The sequence below is a fragment of the Cupressus sempervirens genome, chromosome 6, assembly GCF_028749045.1.
Source record: "Cupressus sempervirens isolate cs-2001-9-10 chromosome 6, ASM2874904v1, whole genome shotgun sequence".
In the NCBI taxonomy this organism is placed as follows: domain Eukaryota; kingdom Viridiplantae; phylum Streptophyta; class Pinopsida; order Cupressales; family Cupressaceae; genus Cupressus; species Cupressus sempervirens.
The window spans coordinates 441,390,361-441,408,629 of NC_143123.1; the positions used below are offsets into that span (position 1 = coordinate 441,390,361).

Below are 18,269 nucleotides of genomic sequence, written 5' to 3' on the forward strand. Positions count from 1 at the left end.
CTTTGTCTAAACATATATGTGAATTTAGTTTTAGTTTGTGAATGTTTACTTTATTTTTAATGTTCTTTGCACACTAAGATATTGTTCTACAACACTACCTTCATAGGGATTAATGATCTCTAAAAAATACGTAAAAAACTCTTTAGTTGTCTCAATAATCATTAAATCATGTATAGAAGCTGGCCAAAATAGTTTACATTAGTGTTTGTGCCATTCCAAACACATATACCAAAACTGTTTTACTTAGCACAAGAATACTATGATGCTTGATCATGACTAATACTCATGTTGTCACTTGGCTTCTGAATTATTGGTACTAACTATTTGACTTGGCATAAATAGCCACTTGGTACATATTGGGGTGCTCATCAACCTAAGACTTGTTTGGCTCAAACTGAAATTTGGACAAATCCAAATACATAATTCAACCTTCATTGATTTGCTCGGTCACAATGATGACTAGCCAAATTTGCCTAGGAAATGACTAAGTGTTTGACATTGATAGTCAAGATGACTCAGAGATCAACATGTAAGTCCTTTAAAGAAAGCCACTATGTGATAATGACAAGGAGTTATAAGGTATATATTATCTTTGGTTAAAGTCCTCTAAATAGGTCACACTAAAAATGTGCATGTAAACCTCTAACAAGGTTGGCTCCTAACATATCTCACTTCATAAGACTGAAATTTTTGGGTTCTTGGTACCCAAGTGGTTTTTTCGTTTATAGGGTTTTCACATTAAATATCTATGTCAAAATGTGTGAATTCTTGTGTTACAAGTTGATTTTCATCTTATTTACATATTGCTACAACTTGATATAAGCTAAGCTAATACTCTGATACTCGATAGAGTAATGAACAATGAGATAATAGTTTGACTTGTGAAAAGATTCTAAGTTTGACATGAGATCCTAAATGCAGTTATCAAGTTGTTGCTATGAAAGTTTATGAAGTTTGAACTAGCATTGAATTTTTTTAAAGGCATGTGGGATCTACATATAATAGATTCAAACCCCCCCGACCCCTTATTTATCTAACAACAACAACCGTAGTGGTTTAAAAGTGGTATCAGAACTTGGTCATAGCTTTGAATCCTTGGAGGTTACAATGAGTAATGTTGGAAGGGGGATTGTTGTAGTGGGCCAACATCTCACTAGAGTCACTATATGATTTAATATCCTTCTTTATCTTTTATAATTCTAGGGGTCCTATTGAGCATTAACAATTTAATCTTTTGGTGCAACAACAACCCCAGTAGTCAACGATTTCTTGATTAGTAAAGCATGATACAAATTAGAGAAGAATCAAGAGTGCATTAAACATTTAAAATTAATTATATTAGGTTCATATAAAGAAATAGAAAGACTTGATATAATATCCTTTCTAAAACCCAATAGTTTTTCAATTTATATCTTCAATTTGTTAACTATTCTTCTTGAATAATTTAACTAACAAGTAAGAGGATAGAGTGTTGCTTGCTATAGATAAAAAATGGGGAAATAAAAAAATATCAATTCAACAAAAATACGAGATGTTTAGCCTAAATATATTTGGGATGGGAAAAAAAAATCTCTCCATTAAGAAAAATAATCTAGCTAAAGAAAACACCATGATGTCAAATTACATTCCAACAAAATACACATTGATGTTTGAAAGATTAAATATTAAAACTATTTCTAAATCATTTGAGACAAAATATTTTTTCCCTAATACTTGGGAGAAGTCAGGCCATATGAGTCCATGACTACTTCTTCATCATTATATGTTCCTAAATTAAAATAAACAATAGTTTGAATATTGAAGATTTCACTTTGATAAAAAATTTAACATTAGATCAATCATGACATGTTTAATAGATATGTAATAAACTACAATGACATGGGTGAAATAGGTTTCTTGCTCAATAGCAAATGGAATAAATCACTAGCAAACAATCAATTTTCAAATTTGTTATAATAATTATGTAGCTTAAATTTGTGGGTTGAAAATAAATATTTGTACCTTATCTATCTCTATTATTTTGTCCTTGGTTCCAACAATGTTTCTCCTAGAGATGTGTTTCTTATCGACTAGTCCAACTATACTTGGATAACAAACACTATTTTGAAATTACGCTTAATGAATCCCAAGCTATATTTGGCAAGAAGTCCACTCTATAGCTCTCCAATAATTAATTAACATGTTGGTGTCGTTGTGTATATTTTAGATAGTGAATAAACTAAATGATAGTGAATGCATTCAATTCCACAATTGGTCATCTTTGAATTTTCTAGAGGCATGCAAATTGTGGTTTCATTAAAGAAAAAGCTTATAAGTAGAAATCACATTTTCTTGCATTGTGTGTGCGATTGGAGATGATATTCAACCTTTTGTCATTCTAACATGATAGTTTTTTCACAAAGAAAAAAAAAAATACTTACCTCGAAAATAAAACACAGTGACAAGGTCATCTCTAATGGGGACATCTTCTTCATGGTCTATAATATGGAAGTTCCATTTGTCTCTTTCACCATATCCTAAAATTCAATTTGACTGTTGTTTTTAAAAGTGACATATGCTTCAAGTGCTTCAATTTGAAGATTATATCCAATTCCACTTACCCCCTCCTCATAGTTAATTTCTACAAGCATCGTGGGGTCATCCTATTCCCTCGCTTGATCCAATAAATTTATACTTGTATTAAAGTTATCCAAAGAACAATCAACATATCACTTTTCTTTACCTTTTATCTTGCTTCTCTAGAGGTAATTTTTACTTCATCAAATTTCATTTCCTTGAAATTCTAATTTATAATCTCCTCTTGCTTTGACTCATTATTACCAAACAGATTCATTTTTCTTCTTTTCTCAATTTCCTTCATTTTCATTTTTAACCAAAAATCTTTGAACTCTTGAGTGTTAATGAAGTTATCAGTCTCTATAAATCTTAAAGATGTGGCTTCCCTTTCATTAGTGTTGTCTATAGGTCGAGTGTAATTAGAGAGATGGTATTCATAGCCATTGTTATCATCTTGATGCACTAGTTGAAACAACTTGAGCTTAATAGCTTATTCACTCCTTCATAATCATTTAATGCCTTCAATCCACCAACCACCTCATCAGTTTCCTCTTCTCCCTCTATATCATCATAAGGTTGTGAGGACATTGGGTATTTTTTTAAGGGGAAGGTTCAATTTAAAATTTGACCTTTATACATCATGAATAATGACTTTGCAGGAATTTATGGGTGTGACTCAACTTCCTCAGACACATTCTCAATTAACTTTCCAATTTTTTTTTTTAAAACTATTTATTTCATAACTTTATTCTCTTCTTCCTCAAAAAAAATCTTAGAGCCCTTTCTTCTTCATATCCTCCTCCGTCTTCATCAATGTATTCCATCTCTTTCGTCTTTGCATATTCTCCTCAATCATCTCTAGTCTAATTAAAAATTGTTGTGATTTTATTATTATTATAGAATGAACATGATCCTCCCAATGGCATATCATTTCTACTCCAAACTCTGAATGATAATTATTCTTCCAATAACCCTACAATTTTTAAATAATTTTAAAATGAAAAAGTATTTGGCTAACACTAATAAGTTAACCCATTTTATTCTCTCTAAGAGCAAGGCCTCATCCAACTGCTAGGCTTAATTTGCCTAGTAGTCATTGCTTAGTATTTTTAGGAGTATTTTGGGCAATTTATGGTCCCATGCAGCTGCTAATATTGTTGCTAATCATTTTAATATTAATTTTTTAAATAAAAATTTGAATAGACATTTTAGTGATTAAAAAACTTAAATAAAATATAGAAACAAAAAAGGGAGGGAAGTCAATTTATGATGACAAATGGAGCTTTTTCAATTTTATTTTGAGCTCCCCTTTTTCTTCATAGCTTATTTTCATTCCCTAAATAATAATTGCCCCATAAAAATAGGAAAAGATTTAATATTATCCTATTTCTACAATCTTAATTCTCCATAGGAACACTCTAGTGTTTAAATTTAAGTATAAAACCAAACTAAGCAACTACGACACTAGCTAAATGGCCAAATATTTGCACCTGGTCATAGCAGTGTCGTCAGTTTTGTTACTACAACTTCTGTCTCCTTTGTAATTGTTAGAAAAAAGTACTTTTTAACAAGTTGGGAATTGTGGTAGATTTATTATTTTTAATTTTAACTAAACAATGGGTGCGATGTGTTTTTTTAATGAACATCACCGAACTTCCAAGCTCCTTCCAACACTTACCATTTAATATAATGCGCTCATTTACATTGGAATATTTTTTAAAAAATGGAATGTTAGAATTTTTTAAATATTTATTATTTTGAATATAATAAATATTCTTATTCTTTACATTTGTATTAGTGTATAATAAATTAGAAATTAGAAACATTTGCTATTAATTTTTTTTTAATTAGATCGAATTGACATTTAATATAATAATCAATATTTAAAGTAATTTGTAATTAGTATATCAATGTTTAATTTGATCAAAAAGTTAATTAATTAATTTTTTCAAAATTTTATTATGTTTCTTTTCTATTATTTGATTTTTTTTTTTCTAATTTTAAATTGAAATAGAATTTAGAAACAAATTTTAAATTATATATAGATAAATAGAAAATTTATTGAATTCAGGAATTTATATATGAAGATAAAAATTTATTAAATTTTCAATGTACAAATACAAATGATTTCAAAAGGTCTCTCTTTTTTTTTTTCTTTAAAATTGTTAGATAAAGATTCTTATAGACATAATTGCAATCTCTTTCAAGTCCTAATGTGTTTCACAAGATTGACCACATGCAATTATCTATAAAAATCCAAATAGTAAGAAAAGGAATTTGTACGAGACAATCTCTAAAATTGAATTATCTATCTCTACAAGGCTAACCTTATGGCCATTTGCATTGTGGGGTTGTGAAAAGGAATAGAGGTTGCATGGATATAAAGTTGTCTTTATAGAGACAAAGATTAGTTAGGTATGGAAGTCTTTATATATATATTTATGGGCAATAAAGTAATCATATGTAATGTTTAGGTGCCTTTGTAATAATATGAAAAAAAGAAAAGAAGACTTTATCTTAAAAATAGGTTTTTTCATCTCAACAATATTATTTTTATCTCAATAATTTACTTATGTGGATACTGAGATTTATATTTTAATAATAGTAATTTAATAAATATATTATTTCTATTACTTTAATAATGTTTGATATGTTTTTTTTTTTTTTTTTAACATACAATTTATTTATTGTTATTAAAAAATAATGAGGTTTTGTTGGAATTATGATTTTTAATTTAGTTAATTATTATATTTATTTTATTTATTTAGAAACTAACAAAAATCAACCAAATTAAAATAAATAAGATTTTAAATTCTTAACCAATAAACAAATCTATATTTCTATAAAATCAATAAAACATTTGAATTGTAAAATATATCTAATAATTATTCTTTATTTAAAAATATTAAAATATTTTTATAAAAAAATTTAAAAAATTAATTTATCATAAATATATTTCTTTTAATACAATAATTATATTTTTTGTTAAAATTTTTTAATTTCATTACATTTTCTTTTTCTTCTTGTAATGTTTAAAATTGCTCAATAAACTAATACTAATATTAAATTTTATTTCAATTTGAAATTAGAAAAAGTAAATATTCAAATCAAATAATATTATATTTGAAAAAAGAAACATAATAAAAAAATTTTAAAAATCTAATTGACAAATGTTTTGACCAAATTAAATATCGATATACTAATTATAAATTACTTTATATTAACTATAATATAAAATGAATCAATATAATTAAAAAATAAAAATAAAATTAATAATAAAGATTTCTAATTTCTAAATTATCACATATGTAAAGAATAAGAATATTTAAATGTATTAACATATTTCATGAAAAATATAATCGAAAATTTCTTCCCATTTAAAAAAAGAAACATTCCAAACTCTAAGTGAGCGCATTATATTAAATGATAAATGATAAGTGTCTTTACGGGGCTGCAGGAGGCGCTTGGAGACGGAAGGGAGATGGAAGTTGTAGTGATGGAACAAATATTCGACCATTTAGCCAGTACCAGCAAATATGATTGATGGAGACGTTTGCTAAAGAAGACACGTTTCTCTTTCATATGACGCGTATTCCTCGGTTGTATTATTTTTCACTTTGATAACCACGTACGGTGGGCAAAAGACAGCAATGCCGGGGAGCACGATAGGCTGACGACAACTATGTTTACTGTTGTTACGTAACATCGGGAAACTCCGCCCGCCCACCGTGCAAGTTCAACCTCTGAGAAAACAAGGCAAGCGAAAACCATTCAGATCAATCAAAAGATGTCGAAGAGCATTTCTCGATTATCTCTCGCCATGCTGTCTCTGTTGAGCTTTCCTGCCCTTGCCCTTGCGTTTGCGTTAGCAATTGGTTACATAATCTACATGATCCTAGGCCAGAAACCCAATAATACCGTACTTGCATCGTATCCAATTGTGGGCTCATTATTTGCTTTCTGGAGGAACAGAAGTCGGATCCCAGAATGGCTAACAGAAATTCTCAGACACGCTCCTTCCAACACCATCACCTTTCAGCGCCTTGGAACAAAGGTAGTCATCACAGCAGATCCACCCAATGTGGAGCACCTGCTCAAGACCCGTTTCCACAATTATCCGAAGGGCAACTATTTCCGCCTCCGCTTGCACGATCTGCTCGGAACCGGAATCTTCAACGCCGACGGCGAGGCCTGGAAATTGCAGAGGAGAGTCGCCAGTTACGAGTTCGGCACCAACTCTTTGCGCGACTTCATAACAGAGAGCGTGCAGGGCGAGATCACTGATCGCCTCCTCCCACTCCTCAGACACGTGTCTGGGAAGAGCGATCGGGTGGATTTGCAGGACATTTTCCAGCGATTCGCCTTCGACAACATTTGCAAGGTGGCCTTCGGCATGGACCCGGCTTGCCTCCACATTTCTCTCCCCTTTTCAGAATTCGCAGACGCATTTGAAGTCGCCACCAATTTAAGCCTCCAGAGATTCACCGATCCCCTGCCCTTCGTTTGGATGATCAAGCGCTTCTTCAACGTCGGCTCCGAGAAACGCTTGCGCCACGCGATCCACACCATTCACAACTTCGCTCAAGACGTTATCGACGCGAGGAAGAAGGAAATGTTTCACTCTCATGGCGGGCCGCAGCGTGAAGATCTCTTGTCCAGATTTCTTTCTGCTCACGAGAGCGGTGTTGCGGCTGGGAAGGGCTCGGATGATTTTTTCGTGAGAGATATTGTGATAAGCTTCATCTTGGCGGGCAGGGACTCGACTTCTGCGGCGCTCACGTGGTTCTTCTGGCTCCTCTCCTCTCATCCAAAAGTCGAGCAGAATATCTATGAAGAAATCACGGGCCTTGTCGCTGTTAGAGAAGGAGAAGAGAGCACTGGTTGCTGTTTCTCATACGAGGAGTTGAAGAAGATGAAGTATCTACAGGCCGCTCTGTGCGAGTCGATGAGGTTGTACCCGCCCGTGCCGTCAGACACGAAGCAGGCACTGCAAGACGATGTGCTGCCGGACGGGACGGTGGTGAGGAAGGGGATGCGGGTGATATACCACCCTTACGCCATGGGGAGGATGGAGAGCATCTGGGGCTCCGACTGTTTGGAATTCAAGCCGGAGAGATGGCTCAGCAAGACGGAGAACGGTTCGCTAGAATTTGTGGCACACGATGCATTCAAATATCCAGTGTTCCAGGCAGGGCCGAGAATTTGCGTGGGGAAACAGACGGCGTTTATTCAGATGAAGATGATCGCTGCGAGTGTTATAGAAGAGTTGAGGGTAGAGGTTGATGGCAACTGGAATCCCAAGTATATTGCGATGATCACGGCTAGAATGGAGAATGGCCTTCCCGTACGCGTGCTAAAAAGACGACAAAAACTCCCCTGACTTCCGGATGGGGATGTTTGTTGTCGGAAGGTCGAGTCTAAAAATAACCAAGGTAAAAGTAGGCCTGTCAATATGATTATCGTACATAAGATTTTCATTGGGTTTTACATCTCTTTGCAAAACTCGTGTATGTATCCACTCGGGAAAAGTCCCATCTACAAGCTTTGTATAAGAAGTTTCAAGAACATGTAGGGGAAAAACATTTACTAGTATTAGGGCTAAGTTCACCTATTTCTAGGATTTTTTTATTGTATTTTTAGTTCCTGCGATGGTAGGATACTGTAGCATTCATTGAATGCAACTTTTTTATTTGATTCTCCAATCAAAACAATTTCTTTTTCAAAAACTTTATGAAACTATATAGTTTTAATTTATATTAGTTTTTTCAAAATTCAAGATAAATTATTTATCTACAATCTCATTCACTAATGTATGTTGCAGTAGTGTTTCACTTTTGATTTTTTGTTCACAAAAATAAAAAATCACTTGAAAAGTATTCCACTATTGTGAAAATGACAAGTGACTTGACATTAAAATAAAAATAATAAATATGTACCAACCACCTTACAATGTCTATGAATATCTTCAATTTTTTTAATAAGAGATGATATTCAATTAAATACATAGAACTTTCTCAAAAATTTTAATTAAAATTATTAAAATAAAAATAATTAATACGTACCAACCATCTATGAATATCTTCAAGTACTTTAATAAGAGATGATATTCACTTAAATATATGTAACTTTCCATAAAAAATTAATTAAAACCATCTACATCAAAATAATAAATATGTACCAACCATCTATAATGACTATAATATCTTCAAATTCTTTAATAAGAAATGATATTTACCAAGTGAATGTATTTTATTTTCAAACTTGAAGGAATTAAAAAAAAAAAAAACTTCAAATCCTTTATATTAGTTTTCTTAGGAATATATGCATAGATTCTTTAAAAATATTAGTAATTCCTTTAGGTTATTTATCTAATTTATTTAGAATTTAATTAAGATCTAATTTTAATAATCTTATTAGATTTTATATAGATATTTTATAATTTAATCTAAAATTTAAGTTTAAATTAATAAAAAGAAAATAGATTTGTGAATAATCATTTTACAAAAAAACATTGGTTACATTTATACTTGCAATATAAAATATTTATTTAAAAATAAAATTAGCATATATTTAAGAAAGTTTATAAAAAATTTCAAATTTTTAATATAAATATATTATTAAAAGTAGTTATGTTTTTAATGTATTATAAAAATAACATTTACTCTAATTTATTTTAGATATTTAGTAGTAATTTTGGTCCTCATTTCATGACACCTAGAAAATCACTAAATTCTCCCCTTTTCACTTTGGTTAAGCTAATCTCAATGTCATTTTTGGCATGGTAGTCATGTAACATATGACATTTAATTTATTGGCAAATTTTTTAAATTTATTGCATTTATATATATTTGTTAAATATACTATGAGAAAATGCATAATAACCACTTTACTATTGCAATTGCAAATAAAACAAAATTTTCAAAAGTCAAATTTGTAGTTTAAGTGTATACTTCATACAATAATAACAATAGGTGACAATTTGACTATAAAATTTAAATCAATTTCTGCATTGGCAGGAACTAGACGCTATGCGTCCTTGTTTAGGTGAGTGAAGTGATTAAAGCTAAGGTTTCAACTTTTCGGTATTGGATTTTGTGTGAGGATCGTGGAGCCCAAATTGGTTTGAAAGTGTCATTTCAAAATGTTCACCTAATACATGTTATCTTCATGCACTAATAGTCACTCACTAAAAATTGTCAATACTTGCATCTAAATGTCTTTTATGAAATATCCCAATAGTGGTTACACAAATGTGCTATTTACCAACCAAAAAAGCTAAAAAATAAATGACAATCAGTACACATGAGATCTATTACTACTACATGTGTTTTCATTTTTTAGACTAAAAAATAGTATCTGGGAGGTATCTATGACAAAAACCATAATGAATATCAGACCCCCTGTCGGTAATTGGGTCTTGGCAACCCCTAAATAATATTAGGCAGATTTTATTGTTGTTCAAGATTTTACTAACAAATAAATTTATTTAGATATTTAAAGTTAATCATTCACATATTTATGTGATTATTCTATTTAAATAACTAGGAATGATTTTAATCATTTACATATAGATTGTTGGTTATTATAAGAATAGAAATAAAATTCAATATGGAATATCTTTTACAATCAATAAACCATTAAATTATTTTATTTTTCTTTAGAAAAAATTCATAATGAATATGTTTTTTAAATTGGACTTTCCAACTAATCAATTAATATAAGTATTTTCATAAAACAAACTACATCCACATATTGGGTTACAATAATTTAATATTACATTGTCAATATACTTAATCATTTGACTATTTCTTTTCTATATAAGTACACTCTAGTTTAAATTGTTCACTACACACCAATGAAAAATGTCATATCTTTTTTCCCTACAAAATATGGTCGATAAATAATTGTCTTGTGTAATAATAGCTAATGATGACAAACTCTCAAAAATAGCAACATGCTTCTTAATCTTCAAGTTGTAGAGGAAGAGAAGCAAATGTTTAACCATCTGGGCTCTTCCTTTGCCAACAACACTCTAATCACTAAAGAGAATTTTAAAGAAAAAGAAAAATGTGTTTTGTAGATGGTAACAATATGTGGATGAATTTTCAAACCACAACAATTTTGTTTTATTGAAATGTATAGTTTGAAGAAATTAGCATTTTGCAGGTGAATATGTATACAATGGTAGACAAATATATATATATTTTTGCATGGAATAAGAACTTTTACTTGAATTAAGAATTTAGTTGCAAACACCAAATTCTTTGGTACATAATTATTTTCTCATTCTCACTCTTGAGATCACACTTGAAATTTGTAATAAGATTTCTTAAGTCAAAATTTTGGATTTTCTTGAGTAATATCATGTAGATGCTCTTCATGTAACACCATACATATTTTTCACCCTCATCTACCTCTTTTATTCACTTTTGTATGTTTTTTCTATTAAAGGTGCATTAGTTTTCAAGATAGCCACATGAAAAATGCCATGATTTTGTGATCGTTCAAAGTCTAACTACATGATGTTGCATGTTGAATCAACAATAATTTCTCTTCTCTATGTTGAGACTCATCTCCCATCATCCATGCATAAAAGCTGATTTATGCTTATCTTTATTTGTATGGGTAAAATTCATATTTATATTTATCTTCTCTGCACAAAATCTAACTATTACTTGTTGTATATCAAGTCTCCATAACTAGGTCTATGTCAATTTTTTATTGGAATTATTGGATATAAATGTATTTTTGTGTGTAACTCTGAAATATAATCTTAGAAAGGAGCTTTTTCATTTCACGTAAATTTTTTAGAGTTACATATTTGTGTTTGTTCATAAATCAATAGCATTAGTTCATATATTGTAGCAAACAATAATTTATGCCTTCTTAAATTACATTCTCTATTTGTTAGGAAGGCTACATGTGGAAATGAATTCCTAATGCCAATTTAAGGGAGATATAAGAAATATCTCAAATCTCCTACAGAACATTGAGATAAGCAAAAAAAACATACAAAATATGATGCACAAAAATTAAATGAAGGAGACCAAATATAACATGGAAACCCTTTCAGGAAAAATGCACCACCCAATAACCGAAGCAATTTCTTTGTGTTATAGTAATCAATATTACATATAATGAACTATAGATTCTTGCACGGACCCAAATTATGTTACAATCAACTTGACTTCCACCATGCATATCCCAACAAAATATGAAATAATTTATACACACTACAAATATTATGCAATCTAGTGTATTAACTATCACAAAACAAAATAGTTACTGGCAACCTTGGAACTCCTCCATTTGATAATCCCAATGGTCACTCCTCCATTTGATGGTCATTCCCTTTGGCCTTAGAAATTCCCTTCGACATCAGGTCACTCCCTTTGGCATCGAGTCAGTCCCTTTAGCATTGGGTCACTCCCTTTGGTTTTGATGCAGAGGTAAGGGTTAACAAAAACAATCCTAGGATATGCTAATTACCAACCTAACATGGCAAGAGAAATACCCAACTTTTGCACCTTTGCATAAGACAAGATTTAAAGGACCACTCCTTAATCCATGCAACTATGGTTTAACAAGACTTGACTTCTTATCCTCAAATGGTGGGTTCACACATTTTGCATCTATCAGCATACTTGGGGTTGAACAAAAGTGCAAAAGAACAAGGCATCACTTCCAAATAGAAATCCAAACCCAACTTTCACTATTCTATCCTAGTAATGCAGCATTAGGCCTAGTAGACCTTCCAAAGGCAATTTGTGCTATAAGTGAAAAATCCTCCAAAGGAACCTAGGAACAAATTTCCATTTTAAACACCCTTTATTGAGTTTAACCAAAACCCAAAAAGACAGATTCTAGCTCCACAATTCAACCTTCCAAAATAGCAAACCATTACAGGCCTAATCGCCCCAATTTGGTCACTTTTACAAAGGAACCACTAGAAATAAAAGGTGTAATACAAAACCAACACAAGGAATGGTTAGGTTGGGTCAAAAATAGAAGGATTCCAAGATTTCATCCACTGGCTCAAACCCTAACGCATGCAATTCAGCAAATCTCAGTATGCAGTAGAGTTGTCACATGAAGATGCCAACTCATTTTTGCTTATACTATACGGCCACCATCTACCCCTGCCTTGAAACCTCCAAAATCCTAAAATACACTTGACAATCTCCATTCCCCTGAAAGTTTGATTTTTCCAACGGTGGAAATGGGAGATATTGCCATTTTTCTCTAAAACCCTAGGTGGTTAGGGTTTGTAACCAAGTTTAGCAAACATCCTTATATCTCCAAACTCCTAGCATTTCAGAAGCTCAGAGTAGGCTCATTGGAAAGGTAACTCCTTGAGCTTTGATAAAACCTAACCCTCCAATCCACCAAATCCATACAGACCATACAATAAGCAAAAAATAGAGTTTTTGCAAGAAAAATGGTAGCTTTTATTGATTCAAAAGCAAGATATTACATTATATGTCTTCCACCCATTTGTAAGGGCTTATGAAGACCTTCCTCCAATTGGTCCAACTGAAATTTGAAGGTTGTGACTATTGGAGGGAACCTATTACAAACAAAAGTTATTAAAATAAGGTAAATGTTGCATTATTGTCATGATTATGCAGTTTATTTTGATTTTGTGATTCTAACATAACTTCTAAGAGACTCTAACACTTCCTAAGACCTTTAACATGACCCTAGGAGACTACTAGATCCCTGTGACCTCATGAAACAATTGGTTTATACAAATACCAAAAGTTGTTCAAGGGTTCACACAATAGGATCACTATGCAAGAAAGAGCCTAATTAACCAAAATATGCTAGAATCAAGTATTGAGAAGGCCTAGAAGGCCTTAAGACCATTTAATTTAAGAAACTCCCTTTGGCATTGGGTCACTCTCTTTGGTCTTAGACACTCCCTTCGACATCAAGTCACTTCCTTTGGCTTCAGATACTTCCTTCAACATTGGGTCACTCCCTTTGGTTGTAGGTACTCCCTTCAATTACAAGCACTTCCTTCAACATTAGGCCACTCCCTTTGGCATCAAATCACTCCCTTTGGCATCAAATCACTCCCTTTAGGATCGAATCACTCCCTTTGGCTTTAGTTACTCCCTTCGGCATTAGGTCACTCCCTTTGGCATTAGACACTCTCGTTAGATGACCTAAACAACCATTATACATAATAGTCACCTGTAGGGTGAGCACTATACATACAAGTCATTTCCAACAATCTACCACTTGAGGAGATACATGTTGATATCCGTTGAGTTACTCAACAAGGCCATGTGCCCCATTTAAACTTAATTTTTCTCACTTTAATACCTGCAAGGTATACGACATGAATTCAAAATCATCAACATATAAAACCTGTAAAATATAGTGTCAAGCCTCAAAACCAATCTACCATTTATGCATTAAGAAGTTCCCACTACACAGGTAATGTCAATATGATATGAATCCATTCAACAACATCACCATAGTCTCTAAGTATTTATGAGCACCTATAATTGATCAATCCATGCCGACTCTAAATGCAACATTGCAATATCATGAAATATCGAACAATAGGAAAGTTAGTCAATCTATTTAATTGTAAATGTTTAGTGTTTGATTCTTTTCACTTTAATAGATTTGGTGAATGCATAAGTATTCCTCCTATAGTAGGAAGTAACAAGTCCCACATAATGGCTAAGTAATTGCCTTAATAAATTATAATTATAATTTTATATGTAAATTGAATTGTAATTTTATTAAAGTTTATAATTTTAAAAAAAAATATAACAACAATCTTAATTTTATTTTAAGGTGCATAGTTATAAATACAATATATTTTAAATTATAATATATGTTATAATTTTGTTATAACAACATAAAATTTTAACATAAATAGTCTAAATAAAAGAAGTAATTGTACAAAGATTTTTTATTTAACTTATATATAATAAAAAAAATAATTTGATTTACATATAGTTGAAAAAAAGTGGTGAAAAAGTATGGTAAATAATATACTATTATCATTTTCTTTAGAGGTGTTGAATCTTGAAAATCTATATATAAGACTTCAATTATTTTAGCGAATAAGATCACTATTTAAAAAAATAATAGGTATTGATTGGTAGAAATACAAATCATTAATTGCTACTTAAGAAAAAGTAATAAAAATATTTTATAAAAAATAATTTATTATACAAATATAGTTTTTATTTGGAATAAAAATTATATTAAGAAAAGAGAACAAGATTTACATATCATTACTAGTTTAATAATATTACAATATTAGATTGAAAATTGCAATATTTTATTTTAAAAAGTAAGCTAAATGAAAAAAATGATTTAGCAAATAGATAATTTACATTAACTTATTAAAAAATATTTTAAATAGATTAAACTTTTTTGCATTAGAATAGACACATTTAAGTTTATCTATTGGATATTAATTTTGAGAGATTTAACAAATGAATTGAATGATAAATTCAACACATTTAAAAAAAATATATATTTAATGCGATTTATAATGTAAGAGCTACTTGGTACAACCTTTAAATAAAAAATGAAATAATATAGAAAATATTAATATAATAAAATTGATATTGCTTTTGAAATTTAAAAAATAAACTTAACAATTTTTGAAATAGAAATCTAATAATAAATTGTTATTATACTTAACCTTAGCTTGTGTCTCATAATTAAGAAAATAATTATTATGGTAATCTTCATAGAAATAGAAATTTCTATGTTGAAAACCATCAACAAGTAAACTTCCAAATGAAAAAGCTTATAGGAAGAAACATATTTTTTTATAGAATGATTTTGTCATCCAATAAAAAGTGGCCTTATAAGACATATTTTGTTAAAATAGAAAAATTCAAAACTATAAATTTCAACTTTGCTAGAAGGATGTTTATTTTTAAAATAATAATAGTAAATTGTTATAATTGGTGGAGAATCATTACAATATACAATAGTATTGCTTTATGACAAGTACTAATAAGGAGGGAATCTTGACATATTGTACATTACATAAATAATTAGTTAGTTGATATGATAATTTTGATGTTAGTTATGCATAATTAAAACTATATTAATTTTTGTGGTGTCTATTTAAAGACATATCATTTGAATCAATGACTATCACTTTATCCGATTTTGTTCTTATCCTAACTTCAATATGTACATACATACAAACAAATCACAATAGATATTTTGATATTGAAAAGAAATTATTAATTTTTTATAAGAAAACAAATATCTATGAAATAAAAAAATAATTTTTGTAAGATAAAAAAAAATATTATCACAATCTAATATTCCACATGTATTTCTATCTAGAATTCTCTTTAAACGGTATGTATTATCTATTAAAAAGAGAATAGATTTCAATAAGACAAGTTTATCCTTTAAATTATTGGCAAACTTAAACGACAAGATAATATTCCATATATTTATTCCGCAAAATAATTATTGTTAATCACTTATCTTCCCCTTCACCTATGAATTTCCACTTAAATGGATGATGCAAAAGAAGTATTTTCCTTCCCGTTATCATCACATTCTGCTTATGACACCATTCCTGTACAACAGCACCATGTTTTCTGAAACGAATGGCCAGCTAATATAGAATTGTATTGTCGCGTCATGATAAGCCAGCGCATCTAAGATAAAAGGGGCTGTTTCGTGGGTTTCCACTGATTGCAGGCTTGTGTATTTCCCTTTTCTGCTGCTTTCTATATAAGCTGAAGAGAAATACGAAGAGATCATTGATATTGCCCCCCGGACCATGTCCATGGCCTGTCATAGGAAGTCTCCATCTGTTGGGAAACCTTCCTCATCAGGCTCTTGCAACATTGGCAAAGAAATACGGACCCATCATGTTTCTCCGTCTAGGCTCCATCCCCACCCTTGTCATCTCTTCTCCTGCCATGGCGAAAGATTTCCTCAAAACCCATGATTTGGTGTTTGCGACCAGACCAAACTGTGCATTCGGGAAATACGTAACGTATGACCATAGAGACGTGTCCTTTGGCCCCTATGGGGCGTGCTGGAGGCAGTTGAGGAAGCTTTGCACTGTTGAGCTCTTCACGGTAAAGAGAACCGAGTCTTTCAGATTCGTTAGAGAGGAAGAAGTTTCTGCCATGATCGCTTCCATCTGGGAAGAAAGCGGGCACGGGGAGCAGTATGTGGATGTGAGGAAGAGGCTCTCCTCCCTCACACAAAATATTACGTGCAGAATGTTTGCCGGCAGGACTTTCTCCGACAACGAATTGGATGGAGGGCATGCGTTCAAAGAAATGGCTGAGGAGATCGCTGCTCTGGCCGGTGCTTTCCCAATCGGCGATTTCATTCCTTCTCTCGACTTCCTCGACTTGCAGGGATTCCGGCGTCGCATGCAGGCCGTTCACCAGACCTTCGACGGATTCGCTGAAAATGTAATTGACGAGCACGTCCATCGTCGGTCGGGAAAATCTTGGAAGGCCGAGGAAGAAAATCGTGTAAAAGACATGGTAGACGTGTTGCTCGGTAAGGCCGAAACGGAGAGCCAGGCAGTCTCACGAAGCCACATCAAAGCCGTGATTTTGGTAAGTCTTCTTTACTTTTACAAATCTGATTCCAAATTGTTTTATACGGTGTATAAACTTGAGGAAATGTACAGGATATGTTAACCGCGGGAATGGAAACATCGGTGACATTGATAGAGTGGGCAGTGAGTGAGTTGCTGAGGAATCCGTGTACGCTGGCACGAGCGCAGAGAGAGATGGAATCGGCAGTTGGCAGAGATTGCAGAGTAAAGGAGAGTGACGTGGTGAAACTGGATTACTTGCGATGCGTGGTGAAGGAAACTTTCCGACTGCATGCGCCACTTCCTCTGCTCATTCCGCATGAGTCGATGGAAGGGTGCAGCGTGGGAGGATACTTTGTTCCGCCAAAGACGAGGTTGTTTGTGAATGTGTGGGCGATGGGAAGGGATGAAAACGTTTGGAAGGAGGCCGATCAGTTTAAGCCAGAGAGGTTTATGGGGAGTAACAAGGATGTGAGAGGTCAGGACTTCGATTTGCTGCCCTTCGGAACGGGAAGAAGAGGATGCCCTGGGATTACGATGGGTGTTTCTGTTGTTGAGTTGGCACTTGCTCAGCTTCTTCACTGCTTTGACTGGACTGTGGAGGGCGAGGTGGATGTGGAGGAAGAGTTCGGATTAACTGTTCCCAGAAAAAATCCACTGTTTGCCAGGCCTAAATGGAGGCTCACTACTCAATATCCTGCTTAAACCATGCATTCTGTGAAACTGTCATCGTTAGCTTTACAAGTTTGTGAAGTTCATATAGTATTAGTTCAATAATGTATGTCTTCCCATGTGGAGGTTAGTATTGATTTTTTTCTTTTCTTCAGGTTTATTTGGGTAATACATTACCTGTAGGAGCTTTGTTTCAAAGTTAAACTATTTATATCAAAAAGTTTCGTCAGTTCATATAGTACTGATTTTTTTCTTTTCTTCAGATTTATTTGGGTAATATATTACCTGTGGGAGCTTTGTTTCAAAGTTAAATTATTTATATCAAAAAGTTTCGTCAGTTCATATAAATATTCCACACTTTTTCCATGTCTCTTTGCTATTTCTTTGCACCCTCTAAATGAATTTGTCATGTATTGTTTGTCATTAGCTAAAATGTTTTCATATTTCTTTCTCATCTAAATCTTTTTAAGCATCCTTC

The 18,269-nt window shown here is 32.0% G+C and overlaps 1 protein-coding gene and 1 pseudogene across 2 annotated transcripts; both read left to right on the top strand.

The window, feature by feature from the left end:
* The first annotated feature begins 5,938 nt into the window (after window positions 1-5,938).
* LOC149552961 (cytochrome P450 94A1 pseudogene) lies at window positions 5,939-8,282 on the top strand (annotated as a pseudogene). The gene has a single exon (XR_016352999.1). The product of XR_016352999.1 is annotated as a cytochrome P450 94A1 pseudogene (transcript).
* Window positions 8,283-16,072: 7,790 nt separating this feature from the next.
* LOC149552962 (cytochrome P450 71AU50-like) lies at window positions 16,073-18,025 on the top strand. Its single transcript, XM_089790267.1, has 4 exons — window positions 16,073-16,166; window positions 16,258-17,138; window positions 17,213-17,432; window positions 17,478-18,025. Exons 1-4 carry the CDS (start codon window positions 16,073-16,075, stop codon window positions 17,822-17,824), a joined length of 1,542 nt encoding a protein of 513 aa, XP_089646393.1. The 3' UTR covers window positions 17,825-18,025.
* Window positions 18,026-18,269: the final 244 nt, after the last annotated feature.

Bases quoted from the DNA above. Each gene is read 5' to 3' on its own strand.
- LOC149552962 (XM_089790267.1), top strand. From the start codon at position 16,073: ATGATGCAAAAGAAGTATTTTCCTTCCCGTTATCATCACATTCTGCTT. The intron at 16,167-16,257 runs GCCAGCTAATAT...CACTGATTGCAG, and splicing joins CATGTTTTCTGAAACGAATG to GCTTGTGTATTTCCCTTTTC. The intron at 17,139-17,212 runs GTAAGTCTTCTT...GGAAATGTACAG, and splicing joins ACATCAAAGCCGTGATTTTG to GATATGTTAACCGCGGGAAT.